We start from the raw sequence: 18,306 nt of genomic DNA, 5'->3' as shown, positions 1-18,306 counted from the left end.
TTGTGAAATCATAGCCTAGCTGCCTAGCCCAGGGGTCTGCAACCTTTTTTAAATTAACTATGATGCCATGTTTTAATTTTCTAGATAGCCAGTGTGCCATATCAACATTAATTTTAATGACACCACATACAATATAATATATAACGTTTTTTCCACATTGTTATAATGATCATTTTTAGACTCAGAAGTCAGAACAATAACCCACCACCAAAGAACAAGACTAGAATAGCCTACAGTACACCCTATCATCATCCACAAGGATGTATGTCCTATTGACTTCTGACCCCTAACAGCAGTTGACTGACAGAACGTTTGACAGCTTAAACCCCATATGGGTAACCATGAGTCCCCCAGGGCCAAATACTACTACTATCACAACTGTCTCAGCACGACGTTGTGAGCTTGTCGATCTGCTATTTTTTGTGAAAGCCTTGCTCACAAGAAGGATGCTGGCGTTTAAGTGGTTAAAGCTGGAAAACCAGAGTTCAGGGTGGGGTGGGGTAATAATATATTCATTGTGTGTGTGTGTGTGTGTGTGTGTGTGTGTGTGTGTGTGTGTGTGTGTGTGTGTGTGTGTGCGTGCGTGCGTGCGTGCGTGCGTGCGTGCGTGCGTGCGTGCGTGCGTGCAATGTGCAATGTGCAATGTGCATGCGTGCACCTGCTTGCTTATGGGTGTGTTCGCATTTTCTAGCCAATGTTATTAACATGACTCATTTGTGAATGTCCTGTGCAGCCCTGACCACTTCGCCTTTAAGGGCTCTGAACAGCGGGCACAGGTCTCCTTCTGGGCACAGGTCGCCTGTTCGTTCACCGACTACCCACAGCAGTCCAGCAGGTAAACACATTGCAGTTTACCAGAGTATGACAAGATAGCAGGCACGGTCTATTCGGTCTAATAATAGAACCCTCCATTGTGCAATCTGTGCAGTGTGCACACATTTTGTCTTATGTCTTTCTTGTCTCAAGTGTTAGTGTGCGTATGATAATCACTGAATGTCTGTTGTTGTGTATATTTCAGCACAGAGCTATAAATAAATGATATGCTACGATCAGCAATGCTGACAGCACGTATGCTAATGCTGCTGTCAAAAGGTTTTTTCTACTGATAACATTTCATGCGTCAAGAAATGTAGAATGTTTAACCCATTTAGACCTGACGCCGATTCTAAAAACACCTTCCAAATCCCTATATCGTCTCTGTCGGCTGGAAACCTCTTATATGTCCAAAACTGTTACTTTTGAGGAATCAAATAAAATAGCAAAAGTAACAGATCTGCAAGCTCAAAATGCGAGCTTGCACATCTGTAGTATGATCAAGTATAGGGCGTTATCGTTAATTTATGAAAAAATATGGAGATATATGAGAGGTTTCTGCTTGACAACAACTATATATATAGCTAACTAAAATGGCACAGAGGCGTTCTTTGTGGGGGGGGGGGGGGGGGGGGGACTTTTTATTATTTCCACACAACAACTCTAAGGTATATTAATGATAATGACACAGTTCAATGTTGAAAATGAGTGGTATTCGCCTCAATGAGTGAGGTGAAGCTAGTAGGGGGGAGTGGTGCTGAACGGACAGCTCCAGTGTGTTTCTCAGCCAGTGTCTATCATAGCATGGCCTGGTTTTCCTTGGCCTCCATAGACTGACACCGCCTTCCGTTCACTGAAAACGTTGTATTCAGTTTAAAACAAACTCCACCAGTCATAGAACTCGGGTTCGAATCTGACCCCGGTCTTGCCTTGCTCGTCTCTTCTCCCTCTCTCTCTGCCCTTGGTTTCCTGACTCTATGCTAATTTATCAAGTACCGAAGTCCTGACGTCACTCCCCTGGGTCTAAAGTTTTTCTTTATGGAAAATAACATTAGGTCATCTTAGAATATAAGTCAAACCACCAGGCTTTTTGGAACACTGTTCTTATATGCCGCAATATTAATCTATTGGAATTCAGAATGGGGGTAAAATCTAACGTGACTCAGGTATGATACGTATATTACGTCAAACTTCGGTGCTATACTGGGATAACGCATAAAAATGTCAAATATATATATTTTTTAAATGAAAGTGGGTGGTCCACTTTCATTAACCCAGTAAGACCTGAGGCCGATTCTACAAATGCCTTCTAAATCAGTAGATATCAAAGGTTTTTGTGCCATGGACGCCCAAAATGATAGGTATTTGGCTGCGGTCAAGACCCTCCCATCTGAAAATGTATGGTGCCAGGGTAGCACAAAAGCAAAAGTAGCAGATGTGTGACGCGCTGTGAGCTTGTACATGTGCTATTTAAGAACTACTGTTAAAGCACTATATTCTGATAGTAATCATTGCTATTGTGTGTTTGTTCAGTAAAAGGGCGCTCCCAAACTCTCCAGCTCTTCAATTAATAGAAAATACATTTTCAGGTGGGTTGACAATTTCAGCCAATCAGAGAGTACCCATGCATCTGCTTCAACGTTTTTTCTTTTTTTTCTTTCAATTTCCAGTTCCAATTTTGTCTGCTCATTTTTTTGTTTCATCACTTCCAAATTCACTTGCAATCTTTGTGAGTTCTTTCGCCTCATTGGATAAAATTGTTATCCCGACCTGAACATTTTCTGTATAGGCCTACTAAAGAGCTGGAAAAGCAGTGAGACTCCTGTTACTGAGCAAATGCTCTATATCAATGAGTACGTACGATCATAACAAATACCGCTTACCCTACCTTTAATTGACCTCCTGTTCAGTCAGGTTAGTGATTCTTACATAATACCGTATGTACTTGTAGTTTCCTACTATGGAGTGTCACCACGGCACACATGGACAGACTCCAGTTAGCCAGAGAGAATACACAGGGCATGACTAACTGACCAGCTGGAGGCACTGCATGCCGTCCGTCTCTCAGCTGTTACAGACACACAGTCACATACACACACATATACACAAACACGCACGCACACGTGTGTCAGACAGAGAGAGAGAGAGAGAGCATAATATGATATGCATGTAATAAATGATAACGTGTGTGCACTTTGTCATAATGTGATAATCACAGACTGTAAAGAAATATGTATGAAGGGAGCCCATTGGTTTCTACATACCTGTTAGAAGCCACTATTTAAGCCAATTCAAAATCCACCATCTTGGAATCTCCGGTCTTGAAAAGCAACCGGAAACAAATGCTATTCAGCAATGGCGGGGTCTTCACTCAGTAGAACCAGTAGAAGCCCTATAAGCATACCCTACTTTATCATCCATTTTAAAATAATGAGACCATAATTTACAAAAATGCATATCATGGTAATTGAAAGAAGACTTTAAACTAGTGATTGAAAACTTAGTTAAGTATTTATTTAACATGTTACTACGGTAATAATAAAACCAAAATACCCATTGATTCACTTGAATCAATGGGTATTCTATTGCGGCCAGCAGCAGTGGAAATAGCGCCACGCCACCTAATAAGAACTGCAGCGTTTGGTTGACTTCCTCATTGGCTTCATATCCAGAACCAGATGCTTTCCGCCTGGTGCTAATACAGTGTGTGTGTGTGTGTGTGGTTTGTATGTGTTCTGCATGTGCGTGTGTGTGTGTGTGTATGTGTGTATGTGTTCTGCATGTGCGTGTGTGTGTGCGTGTGTGTATGTGTGTATGTGTTCTGCATGTGCGTGTGTGTGCGTGTGTGTATGTGTGTATGTGTTCTGCATGTGCGTGCGTGCGTGCGTCAGAGCTGCTGCGTGACAAGGAGCGCAGAGTGCAGCAGCAGCTAGAGCGCCGCACTGAAGAGCGTGGCAGGAAGATGGAGGAGCAGAGGAAGAAGGAGCAACTCCGCCGTCAGAGAGCCGAGGAGAAGAGGAGGAACTGGCAGGAGGAGGAGAAGGTCAGAGGTCAACACAGCTCCTCCACTCCCATCCATCTCATTGCTGTTTCTGTCACTTCCTGTGTCAATGTAATCGTTTCACCCGCCCAACCCCATCTCTCTCTCTCTTCTCGTTCTCTTTGTCTCCCTCAAGTCCCTTATTGTGTCTCCCTGTACATCTCTCTCTCTCTCTCTCTCTCTCTCTCTCTCTCTTTCCAGTTCATTTGTCCCGAGAGGGACAAATTGTGCTGCAGCAAGTATAAAATCATGTAGCAAATTTACCACAAGTACCGCACGCAAGCCACTCATATAACATTCACAGGCAAGGTGAGTGTCCAGTGTCCACTGTAAACCACCCCAAAGTCACAGCACTGTGTGCACAAATTCACATTTCGTGTCAATCAGAGTATTCAAGTATCAAGTAATCAATAATCAAGTATTGCACATTGTATCAGTAAATAGTCACAGTCTCTGGATCATCAATCTACAACATAACAACATAATCACCATCAGTGGTGGAACATAACTAAATTCTGTAACTGTACTTTTGTACAATTCTGATGTATTCCTTTCTTCAGTATTTTCTGAAGATGCTCCATCTTGTGCCACCCTTATCCCTTATCCCTAAACTTATTTGCCATTTTTTACTATTTTGAAAACATTTTAAAATAGTTAGCCGATCTACATCTACATGTTGTGAGCTTGTATATCAGATATTTGAACTATTTTAAAAGGTTTTGTAAAATAGTAAAAAATGGCAAATAAGTTTAGGGATAAGGGTTAAGGGGTGGCACAAGATATAGCCCTTAGTCTTTTTGGTCTTAGTCAATGAACACTGACACACTATTACCACCTTCACAAGATGATGATATGCTGAATATGAGTTCTCAGGGACAATAGAGATATATGTTCTGCTGGTAGCTCCATCATGAATATGCATTCATGTATTCACGGCTGCATGTCATTAAGTATAACATACAAGGTCTTGCTGATTCGGCCCTTTGCTAGTAATCTATTCCAAGTAGAATGAGCTGCTTGAACTGCTGTTAGTCATTGTATTGGCACCTGTCACGCCCTGTTATGGGAGTGATTACGGGTGTTTATGGACGTGTCACCGCGAAGGAGTGAAAATCAAAGGGAAGATCGTAAAAGGTGTGCGGTAGCGTTGTTTTTAAAAAGAAAACAGAGAATGATGTGCAGTGACAGATGAAGAGACTGTGTTTTATCAATAACATCACATAAAAAGTAATCCAATTTTTGTTTTAGCAAAGACTAATTACTCCTAGATACCTTATCATGTACACTGGGGAATATTATTAATTCCAATTCACATGATGTGTTGTGTCTGTATTGGATGCAGACCTATGGGTGAGTTTCTGTACCACGCTGCTGATGTAAGGCTTCCTCACCTTAGGTGACGCTGCTTGTGCTATTTTTCTGACTACTACCCCCCCCCCCCCCCCCCCCTCCATCAATCTCTCTCTCTCTCCCCCTCTCTCTCTCTCTCTCTCTCTCTCTCCCTCTCTCTCTCTCTCTCTCTCTCTCTCTCTCTCTCTCTCTCTCTCTCTCTCTCTCTCTCTCTCTCTCTCTCTCTCTCTCTCTCTCTCTCTCTCCCTCTCTCTCCCTCTCTCTCTCTCTCTCTCTCTCTCTCTCTCTCTCTCTCTCTCTCTCTCTCAGATCAGTACATCCAAAGTACATGATGTACATCCCGCAAGGCATACTATATTTTGTTTTCTCTGATGGAACAAAATCACATCTTGGAATAAGTCGGCTAATGTTAATGCTGCAGTGCAGTAGCCCGTTCAAAACAGGGGAGACATAGTAATAATACTCCAGGTGTGCCTTTCATTGTTGCTCCCCACACGGTGTGGCATCATGTCCCTCTTAACTGTGAATTACTGGGCCATGTTCATGTACCCTCTTTTTAATGCTAAGTGTTACACGGTAGATCAAGGGTTAACAAGGCCTCTTTGTGAGTGACAGACTAGTCCACTGAGACTGATCCTCGCCCGCCCATATGTGCTTATTGATGACCCCCCCCCCCCACACACACACACACACACACACTTGCTCATATGCATTTCTTGACGTTGAGGACTTAATCATTGGTCAGTCATGTGACTGTGCTACTGTACCATGACATCATCACCACCAGTGAATCATGTGCATTTACTGGAATGTATGCTCCATGAGCGCTGTGTTGCTTTAGCATACTGGATGCTATATGTACAGTGTTGTTTACCTTTAACCGGTTTAGCGTTTATCCGGATGCTAGTTTACTGTTGAAGAAAATCTAATCACTGTCTAGGCCTGGCTAAAATCTCCTCAGACATGTTTGTAGTTCGGGTTCAGATCGGGACAGAATACCGAAATATCTATCTATTCAGGCACACATTAATTGTCTCCACCAGGCCGAAGGCCTGGGGAGAGAGTATATTTGTCTCCACCAGGTCAAAGGCATGGGGAGAGAGTATGTTTGTCTCCACCAGGCCGAAGGCATGGGGAGAGAGTATGTTTTGCACTCCGTCCGTGTGTCCATCCGTCCGTCCGTCCTTCCGTCCGTCCGTTATCAGCTAATCTCCGGCACCGTTGGCCCGATCCATGCCAAACTGTGCACACAGACAGTACACACACTCCCTGGATGCCAACAACGAACCTCTGCCCCAAATATTCCTCAACGGCCTGTTATAGCGCCACCATGAGGCCGATAACTCGTACACATTTTATCCATACATCACACAATTCGGTATACACTATCTCCATAGTCATGTGATCAACACAGATCTGCACAATTTCCCATCTTCCATCCTAATTGGCTAAGTTTGGCTTCCAAAGCTCACATTGATTGGTCCGTTTCAAACAAACAGGCCGAGGACGACATGCCACTATTCTTTTCCCAAATCAGCCTCACGGTAGCGCTATAACAGGCCAATTCCTGTTTTTACCTATAACTGCATCGATCTGTAAAACTTATGTATGCGCACTCCCTAGGGGCCATGGAAAAATATTTTCCCTGCATCCCTCCACATCTGCCGGTTATAGCGCCACCATGAGGCCGATTTCTGCAAAACACATTGTTTATGTTAGTTGCACAGATTTCATCCATCTCACGCAAATCGGTACACATGATCTCTGTAGTCATGTGATCAAGACGAGCCTGTTGGGTTTCTCAGATTCTACACTCAATCAATCAATCAATCAATCAATCAATCAATCAATCAATCTTTATTTCAGACCCAGGAGGATCCATATCACAAACAATACAATATAACAGTAAATAAAAAAATAAAAAAGGTACATATATGCACAATTGCACATATCCCACACTGTTCAGTTTCTGACATACAGACATGTGCGCCAGTGGTTCCACAGTCTCGATGAGAACCTGAGTGAACTGCTTGTAGGGTCCGTTATTACAGCAATGATGTCGTTTATTGACTCAGATGCCCTACACATGAATCTGTACATAAGGTTACGTAGTACAGCAGAGCAGGTACAGTAGGTACTCCGACACTAACAAACATCTGGCTAGCACTGGAGCTTCTTGGCACTCTCAACAGCAGCCTCATACAATCATTATAGGCCACTGTGAGTCTTCTGATGCAGCTTTGTCTATAGCGGCACCATAGGTGTGCAGTATACAGCGGTGTACAGAAGGATCTAAAGAGCGATATCTTCACAGGAACCGAGCACATGCTAAATTTGCGACACAGCATGTTTGCTTGGGCATACAGCTTCCGTTGCTGTCTATAGATGTCCTTGTCATCTGAGAGATCATCAGAGATGATATGGCCCAAATAAGTGCTCTCGCTGCACACACTAAGAGCAGTGCCAGCCAGATGGAAGTCAGGAAAGGCTGAATGTCTGTCTTCCCTACTTCGGATTATCATTATTTTACTTTTCTTAGCATTGTATTTTATATTAAAATCAAGACCATACTGTGAGCATACTCCCAGAAGCTGTTGGAGACCAGCACTATACAGACTGAAAATGACCAAATCATCTGCATACATCAGGTGGTTAATTAGTGAGTCACCAACCCTACACCCTACACTGATTAGCTAAGATTGCCTTCCAAAGCTTTCAGGAGTAGCCCGTTTTGTACAAAATGCTGCACATGTCCTGCTCATCCAGAATTCTATCCTCAGAGATGCTATGAGTGATCTGGCTCTGCATTTCCTCAACAAAATGAAGAAAATTGTTGCAAGAAACAAACAAACAAAAAAACATGTTTATATTACTCCTAAACATTTTGCCAAACATCACACACACTCCTCTCCTCCTGGTGGAGACCTGTGCCCAGAAGGGCACTTTTTCTAGTTCAAGATGTTTTTATGTCCTGGTTTGGTTGAATCTACTATGTCATGCGTTGCGTTGCGTTGCGTTGTTTTGTGTGCCCAAGAATATGTCTCTGAAGAAAAAGCAAGCCAATACTCTGTGATCAGCCTTCTCTGTTCTGATCCATTGATAATCAATAGATGACTGACTCTGTGGACAGCCACTGTAATCTGTTTCGGCTAGGGACACGTATTCTCCATTCTGGTTCTGAAATATATCAATAAAAGGGAATCGAATCGTCAAAGCTCAAATAAAGATTTTATATCCCAATCGTTCAGTGAAACAGGGCCATACATATCTCACATCTCAAGCTCAGTGTTCTACGTACTGTATGCACAGCAGCCATGTTGGAATGAAATTGGGCCTCTACCTTACTTCCTTCACAGAGCATAGAGTATATAAAGGATAGAGACCGAACTGGAGCACTAGCCCCGCCCCCAAGCTATTCATTTCGATGAAGTTGCTCAGTGGCGTTTTGAAGCACCCGGAAGACTGCCGGAAGTACCTCCTCCGGACCTCAAATTTGAGGTCCGGGGTGACGTATGGGTGACGTAGGGAGTGATGGTCCTACATGTTAAAGCACGGGTCCGCCTGCAGTCCTTCCTCTTACCAATAGGGCCCAGTGCTTCAACGTTGGAGCGCCTCACTGGCCCCTTGTCACAGAGTCAGGGTGCTGCTATTGTGCTCACATGTTGGTTCACTGGCCCCTTATAAGTGTGTTAACTCTATACGGGTCTATTTGGTTCCATTTGTACACTCAGAGTTATGGGAGTCCTTAAAAGAAGCACCTCTGTGCTACACTAAATGAAACAGAGTTTTCATTAGTCACTGGTAACACATCTGTGAAGGAAGTAAGGAAGAGGCCCAGTTTCTTTCCAGAGCCATTGGTCATGAAGTGTCCAGAGTCACCGGAGTACCATTTTTGCTTATGTTATTACTGTCAAATAAATCACACTTGTATTTATATCGGCCACATAGTGCCCTAAACAAACATTGTAATATTCTCAAAGTCCATAGACAATTTATGTCATATAAGTGCTATAAACTAACTAACTAACTTGGCTGCTATATGACGTAAATTAATCTTCAAACGCGGTCTAGCGGCCCTCAAAAATGTAGAGAGTGTATATAGAGCGCATGTCAGAGGCCCTTCACCTGATTCAAACTAATGGTGTTACATGATGTGTGGTGTTCAGTCCGCACTGGGTTCTGTTTTTGCTCCTGGCTAGTTGTTCGGGTTCTGTGCTGCGCTGCTGATGTAGGTCTACCTCACCTTAAGTGACTCTGCTTGTGCTGTTTCAGACTATCCCTCTCTCCCAATCTCTCTCTCTCTCTCTCTTTATCTCTCATTTGCAATCCTTTTCCGTCTCTCCCCTCCCCGGCCCGTCTCTCTCTTCCTTATTAATCCCCCCCCCCCCCCACCACCACCTTATTGATTCTTCTCAGCCTTCTTAACCTTTCATCCAGCATCCGTCATGCAGTTTCTTTTTTTGGGTAGTGTGTAATTCTGCATAGTCTCCCCTTCATGGGAGTGGAGAGGGGGGGGGGGGGGGTGTCATTACTCACAGCTGCTGTGTTCATTGCCTCCTTACAAACACACAGATTTGATATTCCGAAGAGGTGATTTTGGAATATCAGCGCTGTCTGGCAGAAACCTATTTTTTTTCCAAGTTTTTATGTTGTTTTTATTTTTATTTTTTTGCGTTTGTAAATGAACGCTCTACTTGATCGTACTGCAATGTCATATAAAAGCAGCAAAAGTAACAGATCCGCAAGCTTGAAACAAGGCGCGAAGCGACATCCAGAGATTTGAGGGTGTGGAGTCTTTTATTTGGATCCTGAAAAGTAACACGTTTTGGACATATGAGGTTTCCACCCGACAGAGGCGGTATTTATAATTTAAATGAAGCTATACGTGACGACAACATAGACACAAAGGACATTACAAACGCCTGGTCAGTGTTGGTCAGTGAGTGCAGTGTCCCTATAAGCCTCTCTCAGGGACAGGAAGGGGTTAAAGCCATCATCACAGGAATACTGTTACAGAGAGGAGACAGGAGGACAGAACAGATGACAGAATACAGTAAGGGATGGAGGGGGTAGGGGGGGGGGGGGAGTAGGGAGGGCAGAAAGAGACAGACGGGAAGAGAAAATGGCATTTGAGATGAAATCCAATGAAACCCAGTATCGATGCCCCAGTCAGTCCACCAACCAGCAAGGATGACGTGTGTGTGTGTGTGTGTGTGTGTGTGTGTGTGTGTGTGTGTGTGTGCACGCGCGCGCCGCGTGCGTGCGTGCGTGCCTGCGCGCGTGCGAGAGAGAGAGAGATAGAGAGAGAGAGAGAGAGGGATACATGGTGTTATCAACAGAGGGGGGATGGGGGGGTTACATGTGCACCACCCCCCTCACCCCCCTCACCCCCCCACCCACACACACCTTTCCACCCGGTCTGGCTGAGTGCCATTTGAAATAGACTCAGTCATCAGAGAGAGAGAGAGAGAGAGAGAGAGAGAGGCAGAGGCAGAGGCAGAGAGGGAGATAGACAGAGGGTGGGGTGAACTATTGAGAGGTGGAAGAGAGCGAGTGAGAAAGAGACAGACAGCGAATCAGTGCTATCTAGAGGGAGTGGCAGAGAGAGAGAGAGAGAGAGAGAGAGCAGAGCCCCTTGTTTTATTTATCAGCGAACGAGAGACGGCAACCGAGCTCCGGTTAAGCAAAGGAGAGAGAGAGGGAGAGAGCATATACTCGGCAGCCAGGGGAGTGGAGAGACACGGAGAGAAAGAAAGGGCAAGGACGAGGGAGAGAGAGAGAGGGCGAGGCAGTGCTGCGGTAGCTCCGTAGGTAGGTAACCATGCTGCAGCAGCCGTCGCCAGGCACATCGCCGGGCAACCGTCGCCGTAGCGACGGCTCGGTCAGAGAGTGTCTTTTCTTCCCTGTCCTTGAACGCAACGAGCAGGAGAGACTGGAGGCCATGGTCCGCCGGAGGACAGGCGGAGGAGCAGAGAACAGGCGCAACGGAGGAGGAGGAGGAGGAGGAGGAGGGGCAGGGGGGGACCTCCAGGACCTCCTGGAGAACAGGCCCAAGCGCTGGACGTGGGGTGGACCCCCCGACGGAATGGAGGGTGAGTACCGTGTCGTGCAGTGCGGTGCGCTATATACGCTGGCGGAGGACTGGATTCTTGTTGGGCATGCATGGGTGTTGATGATCACGAACTGGCATGGCGGTGAATACGCACACACTGATGGGGGGGACGTGTGCACGCGCGCGCGCGTGTGTGCGTGTGTTGGGGGTTAAACGCTTTTCAGGGCAGGTGGGGGTTGTTGATCACAGGCATTGGAGGCGAGGGAGAGGGAGCGGAGGACATAGGGAATTGAAGTGTGTGTGTGTGTGTGTGTGTGTGTGTGTGTGTGTGTGTGTGTGGGGGGGGGTGGCTAATGGGTAGGTGGGTGTATTGCTCAGCTAGGAGGGCAGGCAGGGTGGTGGATCTGTTTTGGGGCCGGTGGCGATGGGAGAGATATTAGAGCACAGCTGTGTGTTTGTGTGTCTGTGTGCGTGCGTGCAATCTGGTTAAGAAGGAAGGGTCAAGAAGGGGGATCTAGGGGGGCAGGGATGGAAGGGTGGGGGGCAAGTGCCTGAAACAATTTTATCACAGAAGATTGAGAGAGAGAGAGGGAGAGAGAGAGAGAGAGAGAGAGAGAGAGAGAGAGAGAGGAAAGGAGAGGAGAGGATGACATCGGAGGGAGAAGGGTGTGGAGGCTGCAATGCGGGGGGTGACTGGTGTTTTTGTCTTGAAACCCCAGACTGGGAGAGGCTGTGTGTTCGATAATAGAATGTGTGAGTGTGTGTGTGTGTGTGTGTGTGTGTGTCTCACCTATTTCCTGCCTCTCTATAATGTGACATGCTATACTATAGCTACTGTACGATGGCATATACCACCATAATATATCGTGTCATGTAATTTGGTCCTGGTTAGACACTGAGGGACTAGAAGTAGATACTATAATACACTGCGTGTATATTTAATGTAGGCCTATACAAACAGTATTATGTGACACATTGTGACGTTGAAGACAGCGGCGTTAGCAAACAGCGTAGCTAGCTCATTGACATGCCACAGGTGTGTGCTTCTTGTGTGTTTGTGTACACTGTCTTTTCTGGGGGAGGTTGGGGCCGAGGTGATTTGTGTGACGATTTGTGCGTGCGTACGTGTGTGTGTGTGTGTGTGTGCGCGTGCATGTGTGTACAGTTGTTGTGAGCGGATGATGCACGCGTGTTGTTTATTTCAGACGGGCGCTTGGGGAGTGCTTCCCTTTGGAGCGTGGCATAAATATAGTGTTAACCTTGAAACCAACCGAGGCCGTGGGGATATTTACTGCGTAGAGTCCACAACCACTGGCTGGCATTGTGTTTCTCATGTCCTGTCCATCTCTGTGTCTCTCTCTTTCCTCTCATCTCATTCAATTGGCATGACAAGCATTCTTACATTGCCAAAGCATTACTGACATAAAGTATGATACAAAATCTATACCGTAATAATAATAATAATAATAATAATAATAATAATAATAATAATAATAATAATAATAATAATAATAATATACATATTCAAAATCAGAACAAATAATACAAGCAAGACAAGGAAAAATTTAATGAAATTACATAAGTTAAAGCTATGTAACATTCCTCTTCTACCCCTTATTTGAACCCGGTTTCCTGCGTAAGTGCTGAAATCTTTACCTGAGGCAATAGAGCCTGCCTGCTTGCTCGGGCGATAAATTGAATCTTGGCCATCATGTCAAAACCTTGTGTCAAATCCTGTGTCTATAGGTGAGACATGACCTTTGACACAATGTCTCAGTAGAAGAGCAGGGAGATAAAGGTTTTTTTAATTAACACCTTGAGGGCCCGGGCCTATTTAATCCATTAATAAAATGTGCCCATCGTTTTTAGCGCCCGGACCACTTTTACCGACGGACCGGATGTTGTTGTGAATGTGTGTGTAGCAGCTAACAATAGCCATACCACTCGAGTCGATCGACAACAACGGGAGGTAAGAATAAATCTATCGTGACTAGCGACTGGACAGCGGCTGTCAAACACAGGATATTTTTTCATAATTAGACGGGATGATTTAGATCGCGAGTTATGGATGTTTTAAGATTTTCGTTGTCGTCAGCTAAACAGGCAGGGAACATTTTTGATGACGTGTCACTGTTGTGCAACACCGAGGATTGCGCAACTAGCGCCTCTAGGCTGTAGAGCGATGCGATCAGTTTTCATAGCACTAATTTGACGGAGATTAATCAATCTCCGTCTCGGGCAAATTACAGTGCACTTGAACTTGGCGGTGATCTCCGTCCTGCGCCTCCAAGGTGTTAACATACTTACAGTCAGATTGGACAAAATTAATTCATTAGAAAAGAAGTGACATAGTGTTGCTTTAATCAACTTGCCGTGGTGCCATATCATTATAGTCTGACCACTCATTGTTCTGACAGCGCGTTGTTCCAACATGCACATTACTAACCCTAACCGCACGCGAAGCCACGTAGTAGAGTAATGGGATGTCGCAGTTATGGGCAGTCCCCATTTTAACCATAACACATTATTTATTTTGATCATCATTGTCAGTCATTTCTTTATGTATTTCAGTTTGTTATGGTCAAATCTTTCCACCGTGCAACATTTGTTCACATAGCCCCAAAAAAGGCACACAGTCAAATCGTTTTATCGCAATTCATTTGTATGACAACAATTACACGCCTGCACCTCTTGTCCTCTTGCCCGGCACACAGGCATCTCTACGTGGGTCATCCTCATGCATGGGCCTGCCCTGCATGGAACATGGCTGAACACTGGCTGCATACGTAGCTCTGTGGTGCATTCATAACGCCATCAATTATTCATAGCAGCACACACACACCAGTGGTGGAAAGTGACTAAGTACATTTACTTAACTCCTTCCCCACCAGGTTTAAGGTCACGTTTAGTCACTTCTCTGCCACCATGGAGCTTTTCAGCCGTAAGCCCTTTATTTTGAAGAGCCACCAGCTGATATTGGGGCACCGGCTGATCTGGGGCTTTCATCGGAAGCACTAATATAGTACCGCAAAGTCGCAGGGATGTTTTTATTGAGCTCCTAAAACTGTACTGTTCTGTATGATCAATCTAAGCTTCAATTCTTCAAAAAGAGAAAAACACAGCTAAAGAACATTAGCTAAAGATAGTGTGGACGGATGGAAAATATTCAATGACATTCACAACGTGGAAGCAAAGCGTTGCCAGGCGACGGAGACGCCAAGAACCGGTAAAAATAATACTAGCGATGCGATTATAAACGAATAACTCGCCCAATGTCCTTCTAGGCGATCTGTGACTTTTAATAAAACTCGTGCAATACTGTACTTTTTTAATTTTGAGGTATACTTCTTGTATTTTTACTTGAGTAGTTACAATTTCAAATATCTTTACTTCTACTCTACATCTCAGAGGCAAATATTGTACTTTTACTCCACTACATTTATTTGAAAACGTAATTACTTGCCCTCGCCCTGGTACGGTAGCTGTTGTGTGTCCTGGCTGCCAGACCGAGGGGTGGAGGTGGAGAAGAGCTGGTTTCAGATCAGCCCTTGTACTGTAGCTGTTGTGTGTCCTGGCTGCCAGACCGGGGGGTGGAGGTGTAGAAGAGCTGGTTTCAGATCAGCCCTTGTACTGTAGCTGTTGTGTGTCCTGGCTGCCAGACCGGGGGGTGGAGGTGGAGAAGAGCTGGTTTCAGATCAGCCCTTGTACTGTAGCTGTTGTGTGTCCTGGCTGCCAGACGGGGGGTGGAGGTGTAGAAGAGCTGGTTTCAGATCAGCCCTTGTACTGTAGCTGTTGTGTGTCCTGGCTGCCAGACCGAGGGGTGGAGGTGTAGAAGAGCTGGTTTCAGATCAGCCCTTGTACTGTAGCTGTTGTGTGTCCTGGCTGCCAGACCGGGGGGTGGAGGTGAAGAAGAGCTGGTCCCAGATCAGCCTCTCGGGGACCGTATCAGAGATAATGCCCACTGCAGCAGAAACACTGAGCAGCAGCTCAACTTACAGTGTTGTTGCATTGGAGGGGACAGTGTTCCATTAAAGGACATGGGGGGCTGTGTGCGTTCGTGTGTGTGTGTGTGCGTGCCGTGCGTGCGTGCGTGCGTGTGTAAACTCTCTTCACTGTTTATTGAGACACAAAAAAGACACCATTTTGATTCAACAGATTCCTGCTAGCCTCACTAGTTTCAGTTTTAGAAGTTGTTGTCCTCGTTTCAAACACCTGCTGTGTGCTAGCAACGCAGATGTGTTGTCTGTGTGCGCTCGCGTGTGCGTGTGTGAGTCTATGTGTATGTGTGTGTGCGCATGCGCGCAAGTGTAATGCTTTGCTTTTTCCCACTCTGCTACACCTGCTTCCCAGGTAACCCTAAGAAACCGCCTTGCAATGCCATTGGATCAGCTCAGGCAGCCAATGAGCTTCCTGCCGCTTCAAGTCCCAGCATCAAATCCCGGAACGGTACAGACTGACCATGTCACTCTCTGTGTGCCACCTGCCACGCCCATAAGACCCATATAAGGCTGTTGTTCCACCTTGTCTGCACTCTGCATGACGTGTATGAACATCTGTGAACATCTGTGTGCTTTCACAGTGCTTGTTGAATCCAGTGTTGCCAAATCTGCTTATTATAAGCTTTTTTTTTACTTATTTACTTGGGCTTGTTTTTCTGTAAAGTCGCTTGTATTGGTGGTGCTTGCTTCATTTTTGCTTCGGGACATTTGGTTTTTTTTATCCCAAAATGTTGTAACCCATTTTTTCACCCAATGTCAATTATCTAATGCGCTGGTTTTCAACCCTTTTCATATCAAGGCCCATTATGTATTCAGCATTTGAGCCATGGACCATCATTTGATGAGATTTAGCCTCTCATGCAGAACCAAAACGGAATATTTTGTTATCATTTTGTTTTGTATTGATTTGGTAGTTGGAGATAACAATTCTCCTACATTCTCCAATTGTCTAGACTTCTTGTAAATGGTAATATAGATGTTTTACAATCATTTAACTCTTGAGAGCATAAAATGAAACCAATTTTAAACATCTATAATGGTCCATTTGGTTACCAACTCTATCAGCAGTCAATGTATATGGTTTAAAGTGCTCATGTAGCCTATTCGCTTCTTTTGGATTTGTTTTCATAGACCTTTCTTATTTCTCTTGCAAAAATCTGTCAACACTGGTTAAATCACACTCCATGTGTGTGTGTCGGTGTTAATTGTGCAGCACAATCCTACTGAAGTTCAGCTTGCATTATCAATCTCCTCTATGTATGTGTGTACACGTATACGTTGTTTGTTTAAGTCTGTGCGAGTGTATGTTTGTGTCAATTTGTGTATGACAGTGAGTGAGACAGAGCAAAAAAGAGACACAGAGAGAGAGGGACAGGTGTATAATATATTGTGGTTAAAGCCCAGTGTCTGTTTTGTATGTTAAAGCACACTTACAGTACCTACCTACGGTTTGATCATCCACGCTTCTGCGTGTGTTTTCTCTTCTTCTGAACAAAATCGTTTGTGAATTCATTTGGGGATATGGATTGGAAAGAATGGACAGATGTATCATGAATGTCCTGGTTTCATGGTTCTCATTAGAAATATGATACAGCACCAGGTCTCTGCATGCTCTGCTTCCAGCGACCTCATCGCTCAAGTCCCTTTCCCCTCCGCCCCCCTCCGACCCGCCCTATCACAACAAAGGGCTGGAGCACTTCCCGTCATCCTGAGCCCATGGCGCTGTTTAGCGATGCATGCACACAGCTCTCACCAGGGAGCCAGTCCCATTCCCCAGTACACGGTCACGCACGTGCACACACACAGAGGTTTGTATTACTATGCTTGTGAGGACATCAACATTTTATGACAGTGATTTTGTGAATGGTTCATGTTTAATTTCCAACCCCTAAACCTAAAACTTGAATCTTTTTCTAATTGTAAACATTTCTCTTTATTTATTTTTTATTCTTTTTAAAAGCATTTTTCTTGTGATGGACCAGGACTTCACAATGTCAATTTCTTATATTCTACTATATTTTGTATGGTAATACAAACATGCGCACACGCACACACACACACGCACGCACATGCGCACGCACGCATACACACACACACACACACACACACACACACACACACACACACACACACACACACACACACACACACACACACACACACACCATACATCATAGTAGACATACCCTGCAGCATACTGTAATATACCCCATCTACACTCATTAATTGACCCCACCCAACCAACCACACGCACGCACGCACGCACGCACGCACGCACGCACGCACACACGCATAGTGCATACACATGCACACAGACATACATACACTACAGGCCATTTCCTTCTCTCTTCTCTAGCCTACAATATCAGACCAGAGTTATTGAATCTCCTTCTAGATTGATCAGAACCGTAGACACGCCTAGCCACTCACACACACACACACACACACACACACACACACACACACACACACACACACACACACACACACACACACACACACACACACACACACACACACACACACACACACACCGTCACACTCAATCCTGAATCCCAGTTTGGATTAGGGATGGGAAAAATTACCTGTCACGATTATTGTGGCAAAAATAATTGCGATTAGTGATGTTATTGCATCGCTATTCTTGGGGGAACGTTCGTCAAAAAACAAGCTCACAATGTTGCACGCTATTTTTGGTGAATCAATTAAATGTGCTCTTTATTCAGGCCAGTTTTATCAAGTACTGGATAGAGGGTTTCAGTGGCACTGAATTTGCAGCTCAACAAAAGCTAATTCATCCTAATTCATCCTAATTCATCCTAATGACTGAGGACAATTTCACCATAAATTACAATCTCTGCGATACTATTTTTGAGAGCGTTTTCTTGTCCCATCCCTAGCTTGGATGCATTCTGTTGCAGCCACATCAACGTTCTGTGTGTGTGTGTGTGTGTGTGTGTGTGTGTGTGTGTGTGTGTGTGTGTGTGTGTGTGTGTGTGTGTGTGTGTGTGAGTGTGTGTGCGTGTGCGTGTGTGTGTGTGTGTGTGACTGTG

At 44.9% G+C, this 18,306-nt stretch overlaps 1 protein-coding gene across 1 annotated transcript in view; it reads left to right on the top strand.

Annotated features, from left to right (window-relative positions):
* Positions 1-331: 331 nt before the first annotated feature.
* map7d2b (MAP7 domain containing 2b) overlaps positions 332-18,306 on the top strand; it is a gene marked incomplete at its 5' end in the record, with an annotated part of 30,045 nt that continues 12,070 nt past the window's right edge. Inside the window, 5 exons of the mRNA XM_079489339.1 lie at positions 332-396; positions 734-835; positions 967-977; positions 3,705-3,856; positions 11,130-11,295. Of these exons, the coding sequence (XP_079345465.1) occupies positions 332-396; positions 734-835; positions 967-977; positions 3,705-3,856; positions 11,130-11,295 (496 nt within the window). The remainder of the gene's footprint in view (positions 397-733; positions 836-966; positions 978-3,704; positions 3,857-11,129; positions 11,296-18,306) is intronic.

Source organism: Electrona antarctica, assembly GCF_951216825.1.
Source record: "Electrona antarctica genome assembly, chromosome: 20".
Taxonomy (NCBI): Eukaryota; Metazoa; Chordata; class Actinopteri; order Myctophiformes; family Myctophidae; genus Electrona; species Electrona antarctica.
The sequence above is the reverse complement of the archived record's forward strand: the minus strand, read 5'-3'. Positions and strand labels throughout refer to the sequence as shown.